Source organism: Limanda limanda, chromosome 2 (genome assembly GCF_963576545.1).
Source record: "Limanda limanda chromosome 2, fLimLim1.1, whole genome shotgun sequence".
In the NCBI taxonomy this organism is placed as follows: Eukaryota; Metazoa; Chordata; class Actinopteri; order Pleuronectiformes; family Pleuronectidae; genus Limanda; species Limanda limanda.
The window spans coordinates 9,519,406-9,539,305 of record NC_083637.1 but is presented as its reverse complement, the minus strand read 5'-3'; the positions used below and the strand labels follow the sequence as shown (position 1 = coordinate 9,539,305).

Sequence of the window (19,900 nt, the reverse complement as noted above, 5' to 3'; positions counted from 1 at the left end):
AATGAATCCAAAATCCATCTGTTAAATTCAAAACAGTCTTTATTTTTGATTGACAGTGTAAAGAGCCAATAAAAACGTGGTGTTGAACATTTCTCAGCAGTCCGTCAAAACAAACCTCCGTAGAGCTACTCAGTGCTGAACACACACACGCACATGCACACACTCACACACACACACACACACAGTATTCTAAACATAAATTAACAGCATTCAGGAGTCTCCAAATAAATAAACAAGATAATAGCAATAATGTGTGTGTGTGCGTATGTGTGTGTATTTGTGTGTGTGCGCATGTGTGCGAGTAAGTGAGTGTGAGAGTGAGTTAGTGCAGCATGACTTTGTGGGAGTGCGTGATTCTTAAGTTTATATGCATCCGTGATTTTGTGTGTTTGGCGTGTGTGACCATTAGAGGATCACACACTTGCCCTTCTCCACCCAGGGGTTGGCTCTCATCAGCTCCGGGTTGAGGAACGGATCTTCACAGACACAACCCTCGATCCACTTCACCAGCCTGCACAATAAACACACACAGCGTCAGCACCAAGCGGATACTCCACACTTACAAAGCGTGTGTGTGTGTGTGTGTGTGTGTGTGTGTGTGAGTGTGTGTGTGTCTGTTGGGGGGGGTCCGGTACTCACTCGGTAACAGTGATGGAGGATTTCTCTCTGTTGATCGCCAGCTGATACTGAAGGCTTTCCACTTCTCTCCTCATCTGTGGGACGTCAAACTCCTCCATGATGATATTACTGCACACACACACACAAACACACACTTACTTGAGTATATATCTAATCATCTTTTACTTTACAACGGACAAGAACAGTAAAATATTGCATTTTCGTGTCTGTTGTCGATTCAGGATGTTAATTATTTCACTTTCTCACCTTTTGGCTTTTAAATGAATCAACATCAGTTTGCAAAAAAATCTCCTCACAGTTTGGAGGTTGTGACAAATTCCACCAAACGGCAATTACCTTTGCTCTATTTAAAAAAAAAATCTAATCTCAAGTTAAAGGTTCACCGAGGCTGCAACTGTCTGAAATCTTCATTATCAATCTTTTTGTCTATAAAAATCTATATTTTCCAGGAATCCAAGGTTGCGTCTTCTATTTCCTTGTTTTGGTCCAACTCACTGTCCCACACTCAAAGATAAGAGGGTTAGGGGAGGGCACCCCCCCCCCCCTTCATCCCCATCCCCCCCTGATAGCATGTAAATTCTGCCAACCCCCCATCCCCCATAAGAGAGAGGGCTACATGTGCAGAGGGAGAATTGATGTGTACAGTTGAGCATCATATGGTAAATTATGTTCTCTAAACAATGGGATCCCCAGTTTTTTTCTTAAAGTTGAAACCTCTTTGCTTTGCTTATATATTTTTTAATTCTATCAGGGGCATGGAATCATCAAGGGCTTGTTTCAAATGTCAAATATTTATATATATATATATATGCATTTTGCTGTGTAGTTACCAGCTTTTAGATGAATGCAGCCAGTGGAGGAACGTAGGTACTGTACTTAAGGGCAGTCTTAGGTACTGGGAGTATTTTTCTGCTACTTTATACCATCACATTTCTAATTCAGCACGTTTAAATAATTTAAGTTACTAGTTTAATGTCTGATTCAGATTGATCGCAATATAAAAGGAATGTGCACTAATCCAGTATTTTAATACACATTATTCTGAAATGTCAAAGCAGGATGTATTTATACACTGAAAGATGTGGGAACGTTTTCCTTCCAATGGACGTAGTGGGGATGAAACTGTCAAATTTCAAGTACAATTTGAAGGTATTTATACTCAATTACAGGACTTGAGGGAATGATCTTTGCTTTTACAAGTTTAATGTTTAAAAATAACCTTTAATGTAACCCAACAAATCTGAGGCTGCCTTCTCTGTGTCTTATTTCTATTTATTGTAAAAGCTGCCCCACCCTGCCTCAGGCCACATTACAGCAGGAAGAGAGAGAGAGAGAGAGAAAGAGAGAGAGAGAGAGGGCCCAGAGGAGAGTTGAGTCCTCTCTATTGGAAACTGTTTCTCCCCCCTCCTCCTCCTCTTCCTCCTCCTCTTCCTCTTCATCTCTTTAATGGATCTAAGTAGGTCGGCCTCCCGGTGCCGCTTTCCTCCACCAGCATCCATCCAGCTGTGTGTCTCCCAGCATCCAGATGTTCCATGATAAAAAACCCAGGGCCTTTGTGGAATAGAACGATTCCAAAGTGACACCAGGCTCCATCACTCTCTGGTGTCTCCTCCTCGCACATTATATATATATCACAGCTCATCTCTGTCGCTTCCGAAACACAAACATGATCGATTACAGATTCTCACCGCGGGACAGAGGAGACGATCAGCCCCGGTGATGATGTGTCGTGATGTGGAGGAAAACACCGACAGCCACACTTCCCCACCCCCCATGCAAACAGCCCCTCTTACCGTCAGGCCTACCGGGGGGAGGACCGCCGATCGGTTCCGTGCTCGGCCGGAGGAAGGAGGGCGTAGACCGGGCTCGAAGAGAGGGTGAAGCGCTGCAGTTTCTCCCGGTGGATGAGTCCCAGCTTCGGTTAAGTAGAGGAGGAGGAAGAAGAGGAGGAGGAGGAGGAGGAGGTGGAGGTTGTGTGTGTGTGTGTGTGTGTGTCGGTGCAGGACACTCCCTCCTCTCTGATAGCGACTGGATGCGGGATGCGCATGCCCTGGTTTGACAGTCAAATGACGGCTGCAGCCCCGGGACCCACCTGCATGGAAATCTGCAGGAAGAATGGAAATCTGCAGGAATCCTGGAAATCTAAAGGAAGCATTGAAATCTAAAGGAAGCATTGAAATCTGCACAAAGCATTGAAATCTGCAGGAATCATGGAAATCTAACGGAAGCATTGAAATCTGCAGGAAGCATGGAAACCAGGACGAGCTCCAGGAGCTGGGGGTTCAGTCCCTGCAGAGATGACCCGGAGATGAGGAGGATTTCTGGGTTAATTGGTTACTACGCAGCAGAAACACGACAAGTGTGAGGTTCAGGACACATAATGAATGAAAATTCATCCAGAATACGTACATTTTCACCACTTTCTAACTTTCTGCAAATTTTGGTAAGAATTTGAGCATGTTAAAGCCCTAAATAAGCCAATTTATTTCCCTGAATAATAATAATAATCCTTACAATTTGAATAGGGTATCTGATAAACGTGATTTTGTTTATCGCAGTCACATCAGATTTTCATTGGTGGAGAAAACTTTCACATGGGTTTAATTAAATCTGTAAAACGTCAAATCACAAAACTAGATATTAATACAATTGATAAACCCTACAGTTCCCACAAGCAGAACCAGTCAGTGAGTGGAGGCAGACCGGTACCTTCAACCTTAACCCTAGAACAAGCTGTGCAAGTCATATCTAAGATAAAGCCCAAAGGCAGCAAAGTTGGAGTTTACTACATTTTAATCATTACAAGTTAAACGTATCACTGTTTATTCAACAAATGCATATTAGCTTCCATTGTTTTCTCTATTCAACATTACAATTTGTATTTTCTTCAGTCTGCAGTTTGGTGGACGCTGAAAATATTTGCATGTTTTGTTTATGTAAGCTTGAATACAAATTAGAAAACAAAGGTACCCAGGTCTGAATGTAGGTCTGTTTGTTATTTTCACAGAAGCCAGTTGTTTGTGAATTATGCTGTATGTAAATAAAGCTTTGACTCGGAACATGAATATATAGAAAACATATGAAACATCAAATGAATACATGTAGTCTCATTTAAAACATGAACTTGATGTTTCCTAAAATCTGTTCTCATTTAGAATTACATTTTAACATTAATCTCAATTGAATGTTAAGCACTCTGAGCTGAATTTACTGTATGAATGGTGCTAAATAAATAAAATCCATAACTGTATTTGAATCATTAGTTTTTATTGGGCATTTCATTCAACATCACAACTTGTATTTTCTTCATTCAGGTCTGTTGTGCAGCTCGTCAGCAGCCGTCTTCTGGCTGATGAATATATTTGCATGTTTTGTTTATGGAAACCTGAAAGAGACAAACACAAATTAGAACAATGTTTTGGGACGAGTGGAAAAACACAGATGTTCCACAGTAGCCTCAGATTAAATAAAAAGTTAGAATCAGGAGCTTGAAGCTCTCATATGAGGTGTCAGAAATTATTAGGTTGTCATCACCAGCTGTTCCATGAATGTTCAACATATCCACACGTCAACTTACCAATAAAATAAACCAGATCATCAGCAGCAGGACCATCAAGAGTCTTAATTTGCTGTGGGTTGAGTCATGAGTGTACCTGTAACAAAGAGCAGCTCAGTTTGAACCAACATCAACTACTAACATCATGTTTATATACATTTACTGTAGGAGCCTCAGAGAATAGTTAGAATCAGGAGCTGGAGTTCAGCTCTCATAGTAGGTGTCAGAAAATAATTTGATTGGTCATCACCGGCTGTACCATGAATAGTCAACATATCCACACACTGACTTACCATTAAAATAAACCTGACCGGCAGACGTCTGTCATCAGCAGGATCATCAAGAGTCTTAATTTACTGTGGTGAGTCATGAATGTTCCTGTAACAGAAAGCAGCTCAGTTTTAACCCACATCAAGAAAACTACTAACATGTTTAAATATATTTTCTGTTGGAGCCTCAGGAAAAATGTAGAATCAGGAGCTGGAGTTCAGCTCTCATAGTAGGTGTCAGAAAATAATTTGATTGGTCATCTTTGGCTGTACCATGAATAGTCAACATATCCACACACTGACTTACCTTTAAAATAAACCCGACCGGCAGCCGTCTGTCATCAGCAGGATCATCAAGAGTCTTCATGAATGTTCCTGTAACAGAGAGCAGCTCGGTTTGAACACACATCAAGAAAACTACTAACATGTTTAAATATATTTTCTGTTGGAGCCTCAGAGAAAATGTAGAATCAGGAGCTGGAGTTCAGCTCTCATAGTAGGTGTCAGAAAAATAATTTGGTTGGTCATCACCGGCTATAAAAGTGTTCAAATGCAAACGTATTGTATGAACTCACCATCTGTCAACCAGCTTGTTGGTCAGTCAGAAACAGGATGTTTGTCCCATCAGATCTGAAGCTTCCTTTTCCTTTTCACCTGGGAAGTAGTTTAAAATATAAACATTAATATAGAGAAAAGAGACCATTTATAAGTTATGTCTGATTTACTGAAAACAGAGCCTCAGAGTAAAGTTCGAATCAGAAGCTGCATGCAGCTTTCATAGTAGGTGTCAGAAAAGTTTATATTTAAGTTTGTCATCACAGGCTAAAAATCATTTAACACAATCAACACAAAGTCTCACCAGCTCCACAGGCAACGAGGTCCCGTTCAACGTGGATCTCTACACTTCACATTGTCCCTGAAGGATTTGAGTTCCCAGAATGCACCAGTCTCCTCCATGCTCTCAGCCATTTCTGTAAATACAAAGGGAAACAGGATTATTAGACACGAACATGAAAACACAAAGTGCTTTCTGGAAAATCAATAATGAAAAGATTCTAAAGCAGGAGCCATTTTCTTTAACCTTAGCAAGGCTACTTAGAACTCATTCTTTGTCTTATAACTAGATTTATAACCAAATCGACCATTATAATGCACTGGTGTCCCACAAGGAACTGTTTTTTGCAGTATTTTCGAGGTAAAATATTGTCAATTGACCTCAGGAAATTCAGGCCTGACTCATGGACAAAGCAAAAATGTATGGCTCGATTTCTCCATTACAATGACTAAACACTAACTGAGCTTTTCTTCGATAGATAACTTCAGTTTTGTCCTCATCTGATTGTTCGAACGTTTGTAGCATTCAGCAACCTTTTTTTTTTTTTTTTTTTTACTTAGCCAGGGAGTTAGATGCTTGGTTATATAACTATCTCTCTGTATATATTTGTAGAGATTGAATAATAGAAGTTCAATAATCGACCTTTTCAGGACTCCAGTGGATCAGAGGAACCCTGAAGTATAAGTAACTAACTGATATGAAGAAATCTGTCCTGAAAGTAGGCCTTAATAATTTCCTACAATGGTTTTAAATAATAATAATACATTTTATTTGGAGGCGCCTTTCAAGTCACCCAAGGTCACCTTACAATAAAAAATACAGGATAACAGATAAAAGCATGAGAGATAGAAACAGCATTAAAACAGATCATCAACATAAAAGCAAGTGAAGTGTAAATGTAGACTTTGGATTGATAAGTGTGAATATATATCTGGATTTAATCTATAATGTACAAGTTCCTCAGACCTAAAAGAGGCTTTAGCTAGTAGCAGTATTATAAGTTAGTGTATTTCTTGTGTAGTGTTCTCACAGCGTCCACGTGTTGCTGCAGAGAAGCAACATGGCAGCTGAGCTCCACCACGTGTCAGCAACATGAAACTCACCTGTTCGAGAAGCTTCTCTGGATCCAGCTGGAAACACTGGACTGAAAACTGTGGATTCCCAACTCTTCTTTGTTGAAGAGTTGAAGATTAAACTGCTCAGACTTCATCTTGGCTCCGTTCTCATCCACGAGCTGCGAGGAAAGGACAGAAGAAGAGATCACATCCGGTTCAAGTCCAATAGAAAGACCCTCCCACTTCCGGGCTGTGTACGTTGGCCTTTCTGATTGGTGGAGGGTTTGGTATGGGACTTCCGGGAAACGGTTATTCCAACACCAGTGCTGCGTGAAACACGGAACAACTACATCTCCCATGAGCCTTAGATGCAGAACCAGTCTCAAGAGCTCATGGGAGTTGTAGTTTTTTAATAAGAATAGGAAGGTTTCTTGTCATTGCAGAGGACACAACAGTGATCCGATAGTTGTCCCACTACACAATCATTCATCAGCAGCAACAAAATGCTAAATAAATAAGTTCCAGATCAAATTATTGTGTGATTATTGTATTTTTATAAATCATAAAATACATGTGATGATATTGATAATGCTTTAAAAAAGAGCATCACGTGAGGTAGAGGGTTAAGGCACGTTTATTATTGTTTGTTGTTAAGTGATATTATGGCCCATGTTTTCAGTGTAAAGAAACAAACTGGCAATTATTATTATTATTAAATTTAAATTGTAGTCCATGTAATGTTCTACAATTTTATTTACACGCCCAGGTATGTAGCCTTATTCTGTTTTTAAAAAGTCTTATGACCTGGGTGTAAATCAAGGTGGCTTTGTCATTTTGTTTTTATCATATGTTGCCATTCATACCAAACAACCACACAAGTTTTATATATGGATATAATAATAATAGTCTTTTATTGGATGAGACACAAAAGAAACGCACTCACAGAACCGGGCTCAAGGTTTAATTTACACATTTATTCTGATCACAGCTGTACAGGAATGCATCATCATCACCACAGCAGAAACACAACCTTAAAACCCAACCACGGCACAACAGCCGTCACAACACATCCAGAACTCAACCAGAAATGCACAGGCTCAATCAGATCACCTCGATTCAACGTCTAGAATTACCATTTATCATTATTATAATTATCATTATTATTTTGTATTATTATTCACATAGAACCATCTGTCTCTCAAATATATCTTTGTTTTCAAAGAGCATAAAAATACACGTAGACTCTTCATTGGGATGAACACCGGTGGCCGATCCACTGTCGGGCCTACATGTGGGACCACTGGGAACCGGGGGGGCCGAGGAGGAGCAGAGCCGACTTCTAACAGCACACAGAGGGGCTTACATGGGCTCAAACATGGCTTCTCATTGGCTACAGGAGGACTTCAGACAGGGCGACTGAATTCAATGATCATATACTGAGGGACTCACAAGTCAAACTATAAAGCTACAACACAGACAAACAAGGAGCGAGGGTTTTTTCGTGAGGAAACTGAGAGAAAAAGGTTTTAGGAGGGGAAAACTTATAAAATTATATTTAGAATATACGAAAGAAAACTACCAAGGCACAGAAAGATGCAGAGTTAACGGACAGGACACAAAGGGAGATTCAAAAGAAAGAGGACGAGACAGAAGGGGGGCAGATTAGAGGCAGTTTCACTAACCAACACTAGAGGGAGCTCTAAAAGCTCAAATACCCAGATATATTATAAACTCTATGTATGTATGTATACTGGATGTACTATAGAAAGCATTGAAATATAGGATTAATTTTTTTAAAACACTGTTCACTGCAGCAGGACAAAGGGATACACAGCATGAGTGTGCTTGTATAAATGTGTGCGTGTCAGTATGGGATGTATGTGTGAGAGTTTTTGGTGCGTGTGTGTGTGTGTCAGTCTTTGTAAAGTGTGTGTGTGTGTGTCAGTCTTTGTAATGTCTGTGTGTGTCATTTTTTGTAATGTGTGTGTGTGTGTCAGCCTTTGTAATGTCTGTGTGTATCATTTTTTGTAATGTGTGTGTGTATTCATTTCCAAGCAAACCTCCATAGGCGGAGCTAAACACCAACAGAACACCAGCGAGATTACAAAAAATGTAATATGTATGTGTATGTGTGTGTGTATGTATATGCTTGTGTGTGTGTGTGTCCCAAAAATTCCTGGACACACATCTATGTCGTCGCTCTGATCATGAGTACAACTACTGTACGAGTGGGAGGACACTGACATGAGCATCAGCAGGGAAATACACACGCACACACTCTTTAAACGACAACAACGGCAACGATAACGACAACAGCAACAACGGCCACATGAACGGAGACAACACACAGCTCAGGAAGTGCAGCTACCCACAATCCTCCACTCACACAGAAGAGAAACAGAGGCTACGATTCGTCTGGAAAATTGCATCCTGTTGACATCGCAGGGGTGAGACAGACTCGGAAAGCGGCCTGTCTGCTTCCATGTGCTTTTTAAAAATTCTCATCTGTGTGCATATTGTCTGTCTGTCTGTCTATCTGCCTGTCTGTCAGTTTATGTGCTTATTTTTTTGCAAGCAATATGCTTATCTGCCTGTCTCCCTGTCTGACTGAGTTAGCGTCTCTGTCCTACGCCAGAGTCTGTAGAGTTTCAAAGGATGAGGAAAAATGATTGTGCTTCTCGGTCCACGCCGCCGTCTGAGCCCAGGGTGGCGGCGGCGGCGGCTGCTCGCTGGGCTGCAGAGGTCAGAGGTTGAGTGGGAGCGGCCTCCTCGCACTGGGAGGCGGACTACAGAGCTACTGCACCAGGGTAGGAGGACGCCCTCCACAGTTTGACTGTACAAGGCTACATGAGAAGCGCTCGCACCCGAGGGACACGCTCTCAAACACACACACACGCTCTCGGAGCACCAGCGTCCAGCCGTGGGAGAGCTGCTGTCTTGATGTACCTACACATGGAGGAGGGGGGAGAGGGGGAGGGGCTTGTTGGAGATGAGGCGCGGGCAGGGGGATCAGTCGAGCATTGCATCCAGTTGATCGGCCAAGTCGTCGAACATGCTGCCGATGTCGTCCAAGATGGAGACGGACGACTTTTTGCTGGAGTTGGAGCTGCGAGTTGGATGAAAAACAAGGAGTTTAGCCGCTAACGAGGCAGAAACATTCAGAGCAGATTAGACAGAATTTGAAATATTTCTTCTCATGGAAGCCAGTGTTCATAAAACTTTCAGTTACTTATTCTAACAGAGACATAAAGTATCATCACACGTGAATGTTAATGAGCAAACAGCAGTGGTGGAAAGTAACTAAGTACATTTACTTGAGTGCTGGACTTAAGAACCAATCTCAGGTACTTGAAGTTGTATTTATACTTTATACACAACATGACTTTTACTTGAGTATTTATACAATGTGGTAAAACTATGTTTATTTAGGAAACCAATCAGAGTTCTTCTTCCACCATGACAAACAATTACTGATTTACACACCCAGTATTTACAAAAGCAACGTGCTCATTGATGTCGTGTTTCTAGAGTTCATCTCCACGAACTCCTGAGAGAAACATCTGGGTCTTCAGCTGCTCTAAGCCCCCCCCCCCCCCCCCCCCCCCGGTTCACCGGTGTGTTGCTAACTCTGTGTGGAGGCTGCTTGGTGCCTAGCAGTTATTTTTTTTAGTGGCTTCTGGAACAGCTGCGTGAATCATCGTGATCCAAAACGGTAAAACTGATTAATAGCTGAACAATGAGCTGAGACTCACTTTGAATAATCCTCTGTAGATTCATCACCGGGACTAACACATTCATTTTAAACATTCTTATCCTGAAATCAAAACCCATTCATTGGCAGCACTACATTAAAAGTATTTACATCCAGTAATTATCTCTGCAGAGAGTATTTTTATTGGCAGTGACACAGTCTGGCCTTTTCACACATTAGTGTTCAGTCTGATATCAAACAGCTTGAGTGCCTCCTGTTCTCTCTCTTTACACCTCGTCGCCGCTGCATTAAGTCTCTGTTTATGCAAACTGAACATTTCCTTCTGCTGCTTATCATCAAAATGATTACTGGCAGAAACACAGGGGGACTTTTATTGTGAAGCTGCTGCATGAAATTCAATGTAGCTGCTGTTACCACGGTTATCAAAGATTTAGACGGATTTAAAACTGTGACTAACTTTAAGGTGAGATATATTCATATATATTCCACCCTGTTTGTTAGGGGTGAGGAATTAGGCCCAGAATACCACAGTGCACGTCAGCCTTAGCAACCGTTGCTATGGTAAAGGTGCCAGCCAGAGGCACGTGTGAGAGCTGTGGTTAATTTAAACCAGTTTATTGCTGCAAATGAGGACGAAACACTGCACCACTGACCCAGAAGTCCAAATGTTCCTCCAGCTGTGGAGACAGAAAACTTTGGCAACAGTGAAACGGAGTGAACGCCAGCCGGCCGCACAGCCAGTGATTAACGTTTCTTGGGAGATGTAAAAATAGACGTGTCCACCTCCTCCCACTATCCAGAAATGATGCCAAATTATTCCTATGAACATTGGAATCTTGGGCCATTTGGAGCCAGCGTCTGCACGGTGGTGATTGCGGTGTGGAGCGGAGGAATCCAAGCACTGACATACATCCTCGAGCCAATCAGCTGTCACTCGTGCAAACTCACCAGACACACAGTTGAACAAATATCAGTGTTATAAGAACCATTAACATCTTTGTGAAACTTCTATTTGATGTGTAATTTGAATTTTTTGTTACAGGTCATGATGGGGTTTATGATATATACCGCAGCCAGCCACCAGGTGGCGATCAAGATGCTTTGGTGTCACTTTTAAGGAGCTGTCGTGCCGTCCATCTTTATTTACAATCTGTGGTTTAAAATATGATGAGAATACTACACAGGCTTTTGAAAATGTGACTGAAAACTGACTTTTTTCTGTTTTAAAAGTTTGACTAAAAAAACTGTTTTTCGCTAAATATTTGATTTAGAGAAAATAAATACAGGATGGAAACTCTAAGACTTACTTAAAACCACATGTGTAACGATTTGGTTGTGGTGATATAAGTGTGGATTTGCTGCGTGTATATATGGAAGAGAAACGTGCATGTGCTGTATATTATGTTTTTTTTAGCAGAAGATGAAGTTTATTGGCAAAATAAATTTCCCTCAGAACAGTAAAGTTAATCTTCTCTTCTCTTAAAATAGAAGACAGAAGAAGAGATTAAAAACTTCAAAGTTGTCAGCAAGTCTTTTGAGAAGGAAATAATCTCTTTTCAAAACTTAAGCGATAGTAGTTACAAGGTTTTTATTCACTGTGATGAACTTTATTTTGAAACCAGAATGCACACATGGAAAGTTTAGGAGATCAAAACCATTTGACTCATCTATAAAAAAAACATATTTTGCTCTTAATCATTTGAAATATTCGTCAACTTTTTTGTCCCTGCGAGGATCCTGTAGATTGACGACTGGCTGTTCAGTGATTTGATTGGTCAGTAGTTGGAATGTTCTTGGTGATGTGAGAACTGAACCAGCTTTGTAGCCCTGTAAACCTGGGATTAAACCTGAAGTTACCTCGCTAACCTAAAAAATCCTGCTTCGTAGAATGTCTCAGGACAAATGCATCCATAAAACTGAATGTCTAAAATTAATCTTCTCTCTTTGCGGCTCCACAATCTGAGGAAAGAGTTAATTTATGCTTCTGAACCTCTCATCATCAGCTTGGATGCCAGGAAGTTCCCCCAGGAGATTGTTGTAGGATATAAATGCTACATTCCATCGCAAAATATGATGATTAACTTTATAAATACTCACTCATCTTGTTCATCCTCCTCTTTGATTTGATGCTCCACAGCCTGAAGAGCTGCAGCCAAGGAGGCGCTGGTCTCCTCCATACGATGCTGAGCCCCCTCCTCCTCCTGCTCCGCTCCCTCCGCTTGATTCTCCACCTCCTCTCTCTCTCCTTCTTCCCTCGAGGGCGTCTCCTCCACCTCCCTCTGCCTCTCTTCCTCTGCTCTCTTCCTCTCCTCCTCCTGCTCTTTGTACCTCTTTAGCTCCCTCTCTCTGCTCCGCTCTTCCTCCTCCCTCCTCCTCTCCTCTTCCCTCTTCCTCTCCTCCTCCTCCTGTACTCCCATCAAGTCGATGGAGAGCCCGGCGATGGAGGAGCGCGGAGGTTTGACGGGGTGTGGTGACGGGGTGGAGGGACTCTGGGCCGGAGAGGGGGATGTGAGAGGGAGGCCTGGAGTGAGGGATGAGCCGGAGGGGGTGTCGGGAGCTGGAAGCGGAGCAGCGGAGAGCGGAGAGGAGGTTTTGGGGGCCGGGGTGGGGCTGGTGGCCGCAGAGCCCGGGCTCATGGTCGCCGAGGCTACTATTGCTTTGCCTGGTTTGGGTGCTGTGGGGGGGCCGCGGGGTTTTGGAGAAACAGGAGGAGGAACTCGCTTCGGCTCTGGTCAGAGAGGCAGAGAGATGGTGCTGTTAGATATTTCACATAACCCTGTTCTAAGTAGCAGCTTAGACTTCTTTCTATCTTTCTAACAATTCCATAAATCCCTGTCTGTAACTTACATCTCAAGAAGTGTTCATCTTACCAGCCTCACACTTGGCTTGTGCATTGTTAAGGGCCGGAGGAGGTGCAGTGTCAAATTTGGTGCGATTTGGAAACACAATATGTTCAATATTCAGAATTTTGTAAACTGCAGCCGCTGCAGGTCACTTTTACCATTTCAGAAAGAAAAGCTGCAACCAGCGTCTCACCGGCCAAATAAAACAGCCCATTCCAAACGGGCAGGATTAAAACGGGCACTGCACCAGTACTTTGTGTATTTTAGTACTGCACTTGTGTATTTCAGCAACAAAGCAGTGCTCTCACTTCATTGTTACCTCTGCAAAATAACTGACGATTTCTCCCCCGTCTATTTGATTTTTGTCGGAAGGATTACGCAAAAACCACTGGACTAATTTCCATGAAACTTGATAGGATGATGGGACATGTGCCAAGAAAGACTTCATAAAAATTTGGTGTCGGATCCTGGAATTCATCATGTTTTTTGGAAATTTTATAACCTTTTCACCAATTTCTCAGTGAATAATTAAAAATTCTTGATGAAAAGAAGCATCTGCTCTGTCCCACATAGACTCAATGACTAAATAAGAGTTTTGTGTGTGTGTGTGCGTGTGTATGTGTGTGAGTGTGTGTGTGTGTGTATGTGAGTGTGTGTGTGTCTCACCAGGGCTCTGTGCCTTCTCAGCGTGGTCTGGCCCGGGGATGGGGACTCTGCGTGTGGGTGTTGGCGGTTCAGCTTGTGTCTTTCTCAGTGCGACTGTGGATGGTTTGGGGGAGACCGCTGGCTTTAGAGACTTCCTGGCTTCCATCCACTCACAGCTCTCACTGTTGGGCTCCGTCCTATCAGAGACCTGAGACGCGGGCCGCTGCCTCAGGACCACGCCGCCGTTCTGCTGCACCTCGCCTCCATTTTTTCGGCTACCATCAACCTGACTGCTCGGAGCGTCCGATTGGTTATTGCTTTTAACGGCATTTTCCTTATGCTCGGACTTGCGTGGTCTCCTGCGTATGGTTTCTGACCCGGTTGCCATGGTAACCTCTGATGCTGGCGCTTTAGAGTCTGTTGCCGGGGGATGCGGCTTCCTACGGAGCGTCACCGTGCCGTCTGTGATCTCTGATGCCGAGGAGACCACGGTGGAGCGGCGCCTGGGCTCTGGACGCGGCTGGGCTGGTTGCCGTGGTAACAGGTCAGCTTCATCACCAGGGATACCCTCTGGTACGCAGATTGTCCTGCGGCGACTTAGGGCATCGTCCTCCTCCGATCCGAGGCCTCCTGCGTGCGCCTGGCGACGGAGCACAGGCGGACTCACCTGAGGATCACACGATCGTTACACATTAATATTTCCAGTAAAAAGATCATAAACACTTCTCAGTCCCTGACACCCACCTGCAGGTAACTGGTGCTGCTTCCCAGATTCTTCGGCAGGGTTTTGGCTCCGCCCACCATGGAGGTCTCCAGCATGGCAGCCAGGCTGCGTACACTCCCCGAAGCCCCCTCTGACCTCTCCAGGCCTCCTGACTCCTGAGCTCTTAAAGCTGATCCCAGGCCGCCGCAGTCACTGGCCCGCCGCTCTCGATAGGTTGGCAGCCCCAGCAGCCCCTCCCCCTGCCCCTCCCCTTCCCCGTCAACCCCGGTAATGGAGGAACAGGAGCGTTTAGGTGGCGTCGGGGGCCGACCTTTCCGACGGGGGCGGAGGGTGACAGATGATTGGCTGCGGTTGACCGTGACATCATTGGAGGCAGCAGTACGTGCGGAGCTGCTGCGGCACACGGTGGCGTATCTAGAGTCTGATTCTGAGCCAATGAGACTGTGAGTTCTCCGGCGCTCCTCCTCCTCGCTGGGCAGCCGAAGCAGCGGCACTGAAGAATCGACCCCGGCCACCTGGGTGGAGGGGCGTGGCCGAGCCCTCGGGGAGGCCTGCTGGGGTCGGGCGTGTTGTGGGGTCTGTGGTGGGGTTTGGGGAGGGGTCTGTGCTTGCTTGAGACCTGGACGAGGTTTGGCCAGTGGGCTGGGGGCCCCGTCCCTCTGCTTCCTGGCCTCCCTCCCTGGCTCTGAGCTGCCGCTGCCACCCGGGCTGGACGGAGGCGTGGACGGACTCTGAGGAGGATCAGAACCACTTTCTCCTCTCTGCAGCTCCTTCAGTCGACTCACTCCCAACATCAGCTTCTTCTGGTGGCCTGAGGGGGGCAGTGGTGTGGAGGAGAAGAACGCAGGGAGTTAACAATATTTACACCTTCTATAAAAGTTGTATTTGGTTGATGGCAAATCCCTTACTATCAACATACACTAAATAAATTGAGACAACAAACAGGGCATTTTAATTCTGGTGGTTTGTGAAGCACAGAATGTTGGGTAAATCGCATTGACTGTGTTTATAGAGTTCTTTTCTAGTCCAGACTACTCAAAGTACTTCACCGTGGCATATTTGAATATTTGCGCTACTGCACAAATTGCACGATTGTTGTTTTATTTTTGTCTTCATCTGTAAAGATATATATTTACATACATATATTTTATTTTATATTTTAAATTTTTGATATTCTATTTTATACTATTTCTATTAAATTTTTTTGATTGTAATTACTTGAGCATTGCTTAAAGAGAGCCTGTGACTCAAGTATTTCATTGCCAGTGACTGCTTCATGTTATCTCTATGCATTTGACAATAAAAATCTTGAATCTTGAATCTTGAACTAAAAGTCGGCCTTTAGGGGCAATTCAGGCTGCAGACTAGACGACCCGGGAATCAAACCAACAACCTTCTGGTCAGTGGACAACCCGCTACCTGATCCACAACTCGTGAGTTTTGACGACTCTGCTTGAAAAACATCAGAAGCTCATTTCCTCCGGCTGCTTTGTTATCTGTGACTCACCGAGCTTAGTGATGCCGATCTCCTGCAGATCTTCGAGGCTGATGTCAGAGATGAAGTCAGTGTTTTCATACCCATTCTGCACCAGAACCTGGTAGTACTGACTGAGACCCAGCTGAGACAGCCACTCTGCCAGATTGGCCTAAAAAAACAAATCACACAAACAGTGAAACACAAAAAATGAGCACACAATGTAAAAAAGCCCACAAAATACAGAACAGAATCGAGTCTTACAGGCTTGTGGTCCGGCAGCCAGTCCGTAGACGGCAGCTTGCTGATCTCTGACGTTAACTTTTTCCGATGTCCGGGCTTCATGACCCCGATCCCCGTCAGGTCCTTCAACGCAGAGCACATTTAGTCCCATCGGAAGGTCAACACAGCAACAGTAGGTGTTATTTTTTATGTAAACCATTTTATGCCGCCGTTTGACATTTGTACGTGAGCTGTGCGTGATCTGCCTTCAGGAATAGTTTAGCTTTGAGGTGTCCCCCCCCACCCTGAGGGGGGTTCACGTCCTACCACTGTGTCTGCTTCAGTACACATAGACACACACACATATACACATATACATGCACACAGGCACAGGAAACACACTCAAGGACAAACACAGAGTAACGTTTACAGCACGGGCTGGAACACGTGGCCATGAGTGAACACAGGTATGTAAATGAAGCAGACGGAGAATGAGAAGTGACTGGTTGAGGCTCAGGACTCACACCGGGGGGGTCAGGTGACAGAGACAGGAGGGATCATGATGACATCATCCAGGTCAGTGGGGAGCTGATTTGAGCTGGGCGGAGCCTTGACAGACAAGGGGGCGGGGCGTGAGGGGGTCAGGGGTCATGACCTTACCTCGGGGGTCATGCGGCTAACGGTGTCTAGATCGTATCCCGCGGTGAGGAAGTGGGTGGTGTAGAACTGCAGCTGAAACTCACCCAGCCACGCCACTACTGCCTGCTTCTAGAACACAGAACACAGAACGGTACTGCCGGCTCCTAGAAGAGCCCACGAGGTTCTTCTAGAGCCCAGAACACACACACCTGCTCTAGAACCCAGTGCAGCAGCCGGAGTGCAAACTGTCTAGAAAAACAGCAGGGAAGCATCTGCAGTCATGCCAGAGTTTAACCCTGTTCTACAACAAAATCTAGAAAGTGTTTACACATAGTAGAATAATAGATTAACAGAGATCCAGCTCGTCTTTTACTTACGGGAAAATGAAACTGTAATACTGCACAATGCCGACAGACATAAATTCAAAGACAGATACTGCCTTGATTAATGCTCAGACTGCCACTACACCGGAAGGAATACTAAATATTTGTATAAATAGCAAGACACATACTGGAGAATAAAATAAATAATCAAGTGACAATAAATCATGGCCCCATTTATCCCAGTGATAAGCAGCCATGCAGATTTATTTGCAGAAGCTTTGAGATCTCTACCACTGAGACTGGAGGTTAATGGAGTTTCATCCAAGGTGCTCAAAGCATTTCCAACATTCTATTTGAAAATCTGTAGAAGCGATATAACAAATATTATATTTCTTCGGTTGATAATATATATCCAATGTATATATATAGCAGTCAATCTGACACTTTTACATGTGGACAGAAGGAGCCGGGGAGTGAAAATCTGATATGAGCCAACTTGTGTTCTCTATCATCCTATTATCTGGACTGTTTCACTTGTATTCAACAGCTTAATACTGACGGTAAAACTAAAGTGAAGTGTTCACAGCAGGGGTTGTGACGCCTGAGGCTTCAGTTTATGGAAGGAAATTATTTTCTCACTGATTTGAACACCGCAGATAAACATCCATTGACCTGTATCTTGTGTAGTGGAGGTTGAAACCACAGAGTGGAAGATCTCATGATGATTGCAAACTAGAAATGACGCTACACCTTCGCTGCATTCTGCCTTCAATAATCAATATGGGCAACACTGTTCAAATGTTTAAGTATCACAACAGACGAAAGAATTATCTAATGAAATGGAAACATATTTGTATTTTTCCCACATCTTGATTTAAGAAATGAGAAGGATGAATACATTGAATAATAAAAATACATTGGTAAGGCCACTGTAAAATTGATCATGATATATATATATATCATTTTGTTGGCATATGTGTGGTGGTGTATTATTTGAGTTTCCTGCTTTCTAGATCATTTTGTCAACTGTGTTTACGAGTTCAGACTTTTGATACTTAACAAAGTGTCACATATTTGATATTAAAGACAAGACCCAGCGTGGTTGTAGAATCTCTGACTACATTTCTAGTTGTGAATGACTGTCAGAGAGTGTTGAATGGAAACGATGACGACCGACTAAGAACTGCTTTTGCTTCCATATCGTAACCCTGCTGTTGCCTGGCAACCCGTAAATACTTGATTCCCGTACACACAACAGACAGAGTTTAAGCCTCAGCTTCACAGGACACACGGTGCTGCTGGCAGGTTCGAGAGCAGAGCGGCCGCATGGGGGTGTCTCAGTTTGGTGTGAGGGCAAGGGGGGTGGGGGGGTGGGGGGGTGAGGAGACAGAAGGCAAGACAGCAATGGACTCGTGTCTGTCGCTCTGCCTGTCTCCATGGCGACACACTTTTTCATGCTCCATCGTCAGGGTGTCGTCTGTTCAGGTGCAGGAGAAGCCCCTCCCACTGCCTGAACCCCACCCGTGTAGATGTGCTGCTCTCAACCCAAAGGGCTGGTTGAGAGGAAACAGAAGCAACAGCGAGAGGAGTCCACAGAGGAAACCAATCTGCCATCCAAAAACTCACTTTCCCATCATCCTCCTCGGCCTTCCGCTCAAACGACCGCTGTTCAAGAACTGTGCAGCTGGAAGCGCCTTGAAGTGAAAAGAGGAGACAAAGGAAGAAAGACGAGAAGAAAACAGTGACATATGTTATATTTCTTAGTATAGGACAATTTAGATGATTCACTTGTTCCACTTCAAATCTTATATCTTCTTATTTTCGACGTTCAGCCCTCAGTAAGAACTAGGCAGCAACATGTGATTGTCCATAATCTTTTGCTTCTTAAAATGCTGCAAAGCCTAGAAATGGTGTTGTCTTGCTGATTAAATCTTTCATAACAATTTGGAAACAGCTTTAAAGCTTTGCTAGCTGTTTCCCAACATGTCACTTAGACAGATTAGACAGCAGCAGATTACAGCAGATTAAAATATGCTCATGACGGTGCTTTAAAATTATTTTATTTTAAAAATGAGATAAGTAAAATCAACAAAACCCAAACAGCAACACCTTATAATCGTCCATACAATAAACTTTATTCGGATATAAATACATTGAAACTCTGTGTTTTATGGACACCTTATAACTGTATGACCTTTTTTAGGCCTTGATTTCAGCTACTTGCAGTAATTTAAACTTCTTATTACCTTGTGAGAATTTAGAGTTACAAGTCAAACCTGACACAACACAATACAATACAATAAGGGTATGTTGAGTGCTTTTCATTCTAAGGCCAATGTCCCCCCCTGTTAATACCATCCTCTTCACCTTTTTCTTTGTTGGATGTCACACTGAATTATGTCGATTTTTGTTGCTGTGTGTGTTTAGACTAATTACTCCACTTTTATTCTGCTTATTATAAGAAAGTCTTTGCTGCGAAAACATACAAATTCATTTGTTTGAGAACATAACATAACACGTCCCAAGCAAGTGCGACCTGTCCCTGGCTGTTTAGAGTTACTGTTGTATCACTGCTTTATTCGATCAGTCAGCAGCAGAGCAAACCTTTAACTCCAGTAAAAAATGTCCCTTTAAATAAAGACATTGCCTCTCTGTGGTGTGTGTGTGTGTGTGCGTGTGTGTGTGTCTGTGTGTGTGTGTGTGTGTGTGTGTGTGTGTGTGTGTGTGTGTGCGCTTACTCGCTGACTGCTCAACAGACTGCGACTGCTCCAGGAGATGCTCCTTGGCTTTAACCGACTGGGCAAGCACAGTGGCCAGGAGCTGGGAACACGACAACACACAAAAATACGCTCATACACACACTTAAATACACCAGGGTACACGCACAAACGCACACTCAAGCCTAATCACTCGAAACCCAGAAGTGCTCTGTGACTCAGCTGAGTGCACATGTAACAGACAGAC

At 43.7% G+C, this 19,900-nt stretch overlaps 2 protein-coding genes, 1 long non-coding RNA gene and 5 other non-coding genes across 8 annotated transcripts in view; all 8 read right to left on the bottom strand.

Annotated features, from left to right (window-relative positions):
- Positions 1 to 21: 21 nt before the first annotated feature.
- LOC133026151 (guanine nucleotide-binding protein G(I)/G(S)/G(O) subunit gamma-13-like) lies at positions 22 to 2,597 on the bottom strand. Its single transcript, XM_061093020.1, has 3 exons — positions 2,433 to 2,597; positions 640 to 747; positions 22 to 511 (listed from the first exon to the last, which is right to left on the bottom strand). The coding sequence occupies exons 2-3, from the start codon at positions 735 to 737 to the stop codon at positions 406 to 408; spliced, it is 204 nt and encodes a 67-aa protein (XP_060949003.1). The 5' UTR covers positions 738 to 747; positions 2,433 to 2,597; the 3' UTR covers positions 22 to 405.
- A 1,292-nt stretch (positions 2,598 to 3,889) lies between these two features.
- On the bottom strand, positions 3,890 to 6,552 carry LOC133024132 (uncharacterized). Its single transcript, XR_009683102.1, has 7 exons — positions 6,403 to 6,552; positions 5,324 to 5,435; positions 5,040 to 5,118; positions 4,772 to 4,839; positions 4,489 to 4,573; positions 4,217 to 4,292; positions 3,890 to 4,024 (listed from the first exon to the last, which is right to left on the bottom strand). It is a non-coding gene; the product is annotated as an uncharacterized LOC133024132 (long non-coding RNA).
- Positions 4,092 to 4,178, bottom strand: LOC132997960 (small nucleolar RNA SNORD60). The gene has a single exon (XR_009677961.1). It is a non-coding gene; the product is annotated as a small nucleolar RNA SNORD60 (small nucleolar RNA).
- Positions 4,364 to 4,450, bottom strand: LOC132997957 (small nucleolar RNA SNORD60). Its single transcript, XR_009677958.1, has one exon. It is a non-coding gene; the product is annotated as a small nucleolar RNA SNORD60 (small nucleolar RNA).
- On the bottom strand, positions 4,647 to 4,733 carry LOC132997959 (small nucleolar RNA SNORD60). The gene has a single exon (XR_009677960.1). It is a non-coding gene; the product is annotated as a small nucleolar RNA SNORD60 (small nucleolar RNA).
- Positions 4,913 to 5,000, bottom strand: LOC132997958 (small nucleolar RNA SNORD60). Its single transcript, XR_009677959.1, has one exon. It is a non-coding gene; the product is annotated as a small nucleolar RNA SNORD60 (small nucleolar RNA).
- LOC132997955 (small nucleolar RNA SNORD60) lies at positions 5,198 to 5,288 on the bottom strand. Its single transcript, XR_009677956.1, has one exon. It is a non-coding gene; the product is annotated as a small nucleolar RNA SNORD60 (small nucleolar RNA).
- A 755-nt stretch (positions 6,553 to 7,307) lies between the features above and the next one.
- The window catches only part of si:dkeyp-9d4.3 (caskin-1), a 31,171-nt gene continuing 18,578 nt past the window's right edge, over positions 7,308 to 19,900 (bottom strand). The window contains exons 13-21 of the mRNA XM_061066886.1: positions 19,675 to 19,756; positions 18,563 to 18,630; positions 16,635 to 16,742; positions 16,017 to 16,118; positions 15,786 to 15,924; positions 14,299 to 15,089; positions 13,576 to 14,221; positions 12,164 to 12,794; positions 7,308 to 9,460 (exon numbers count right to left, since the gene is read on the bottom strand). Of these exons, the coding sequence (XP_060922869.1) occupies positions 9,364 to 9,460; positions 12,164 to 12,794; positions 13,576 to 14,221; positions 14,299 to 15,089; positions 15,786 to 15,924; positions 16,017 to 16,118; positions 16,635 to 16,742; positions 18,563 to 18,630; positions 19,675 to 19,756 (2,664 nt within the window). The 3' untranslated portion in view covers positions 7,308 to 9,363. The remainder of the gene's footprint in view (positions 9,461 to 12,163; positions 12,795 to 13,575; positions 14,222 to 14,298; positions 15,090 to 15,785; positions 15,925 to 16,016; positions 16,119 to 16,634; positions 16,743 to 18,562; positions 18,631 to 19,674; positions 19,757 to 19,900) is intronic.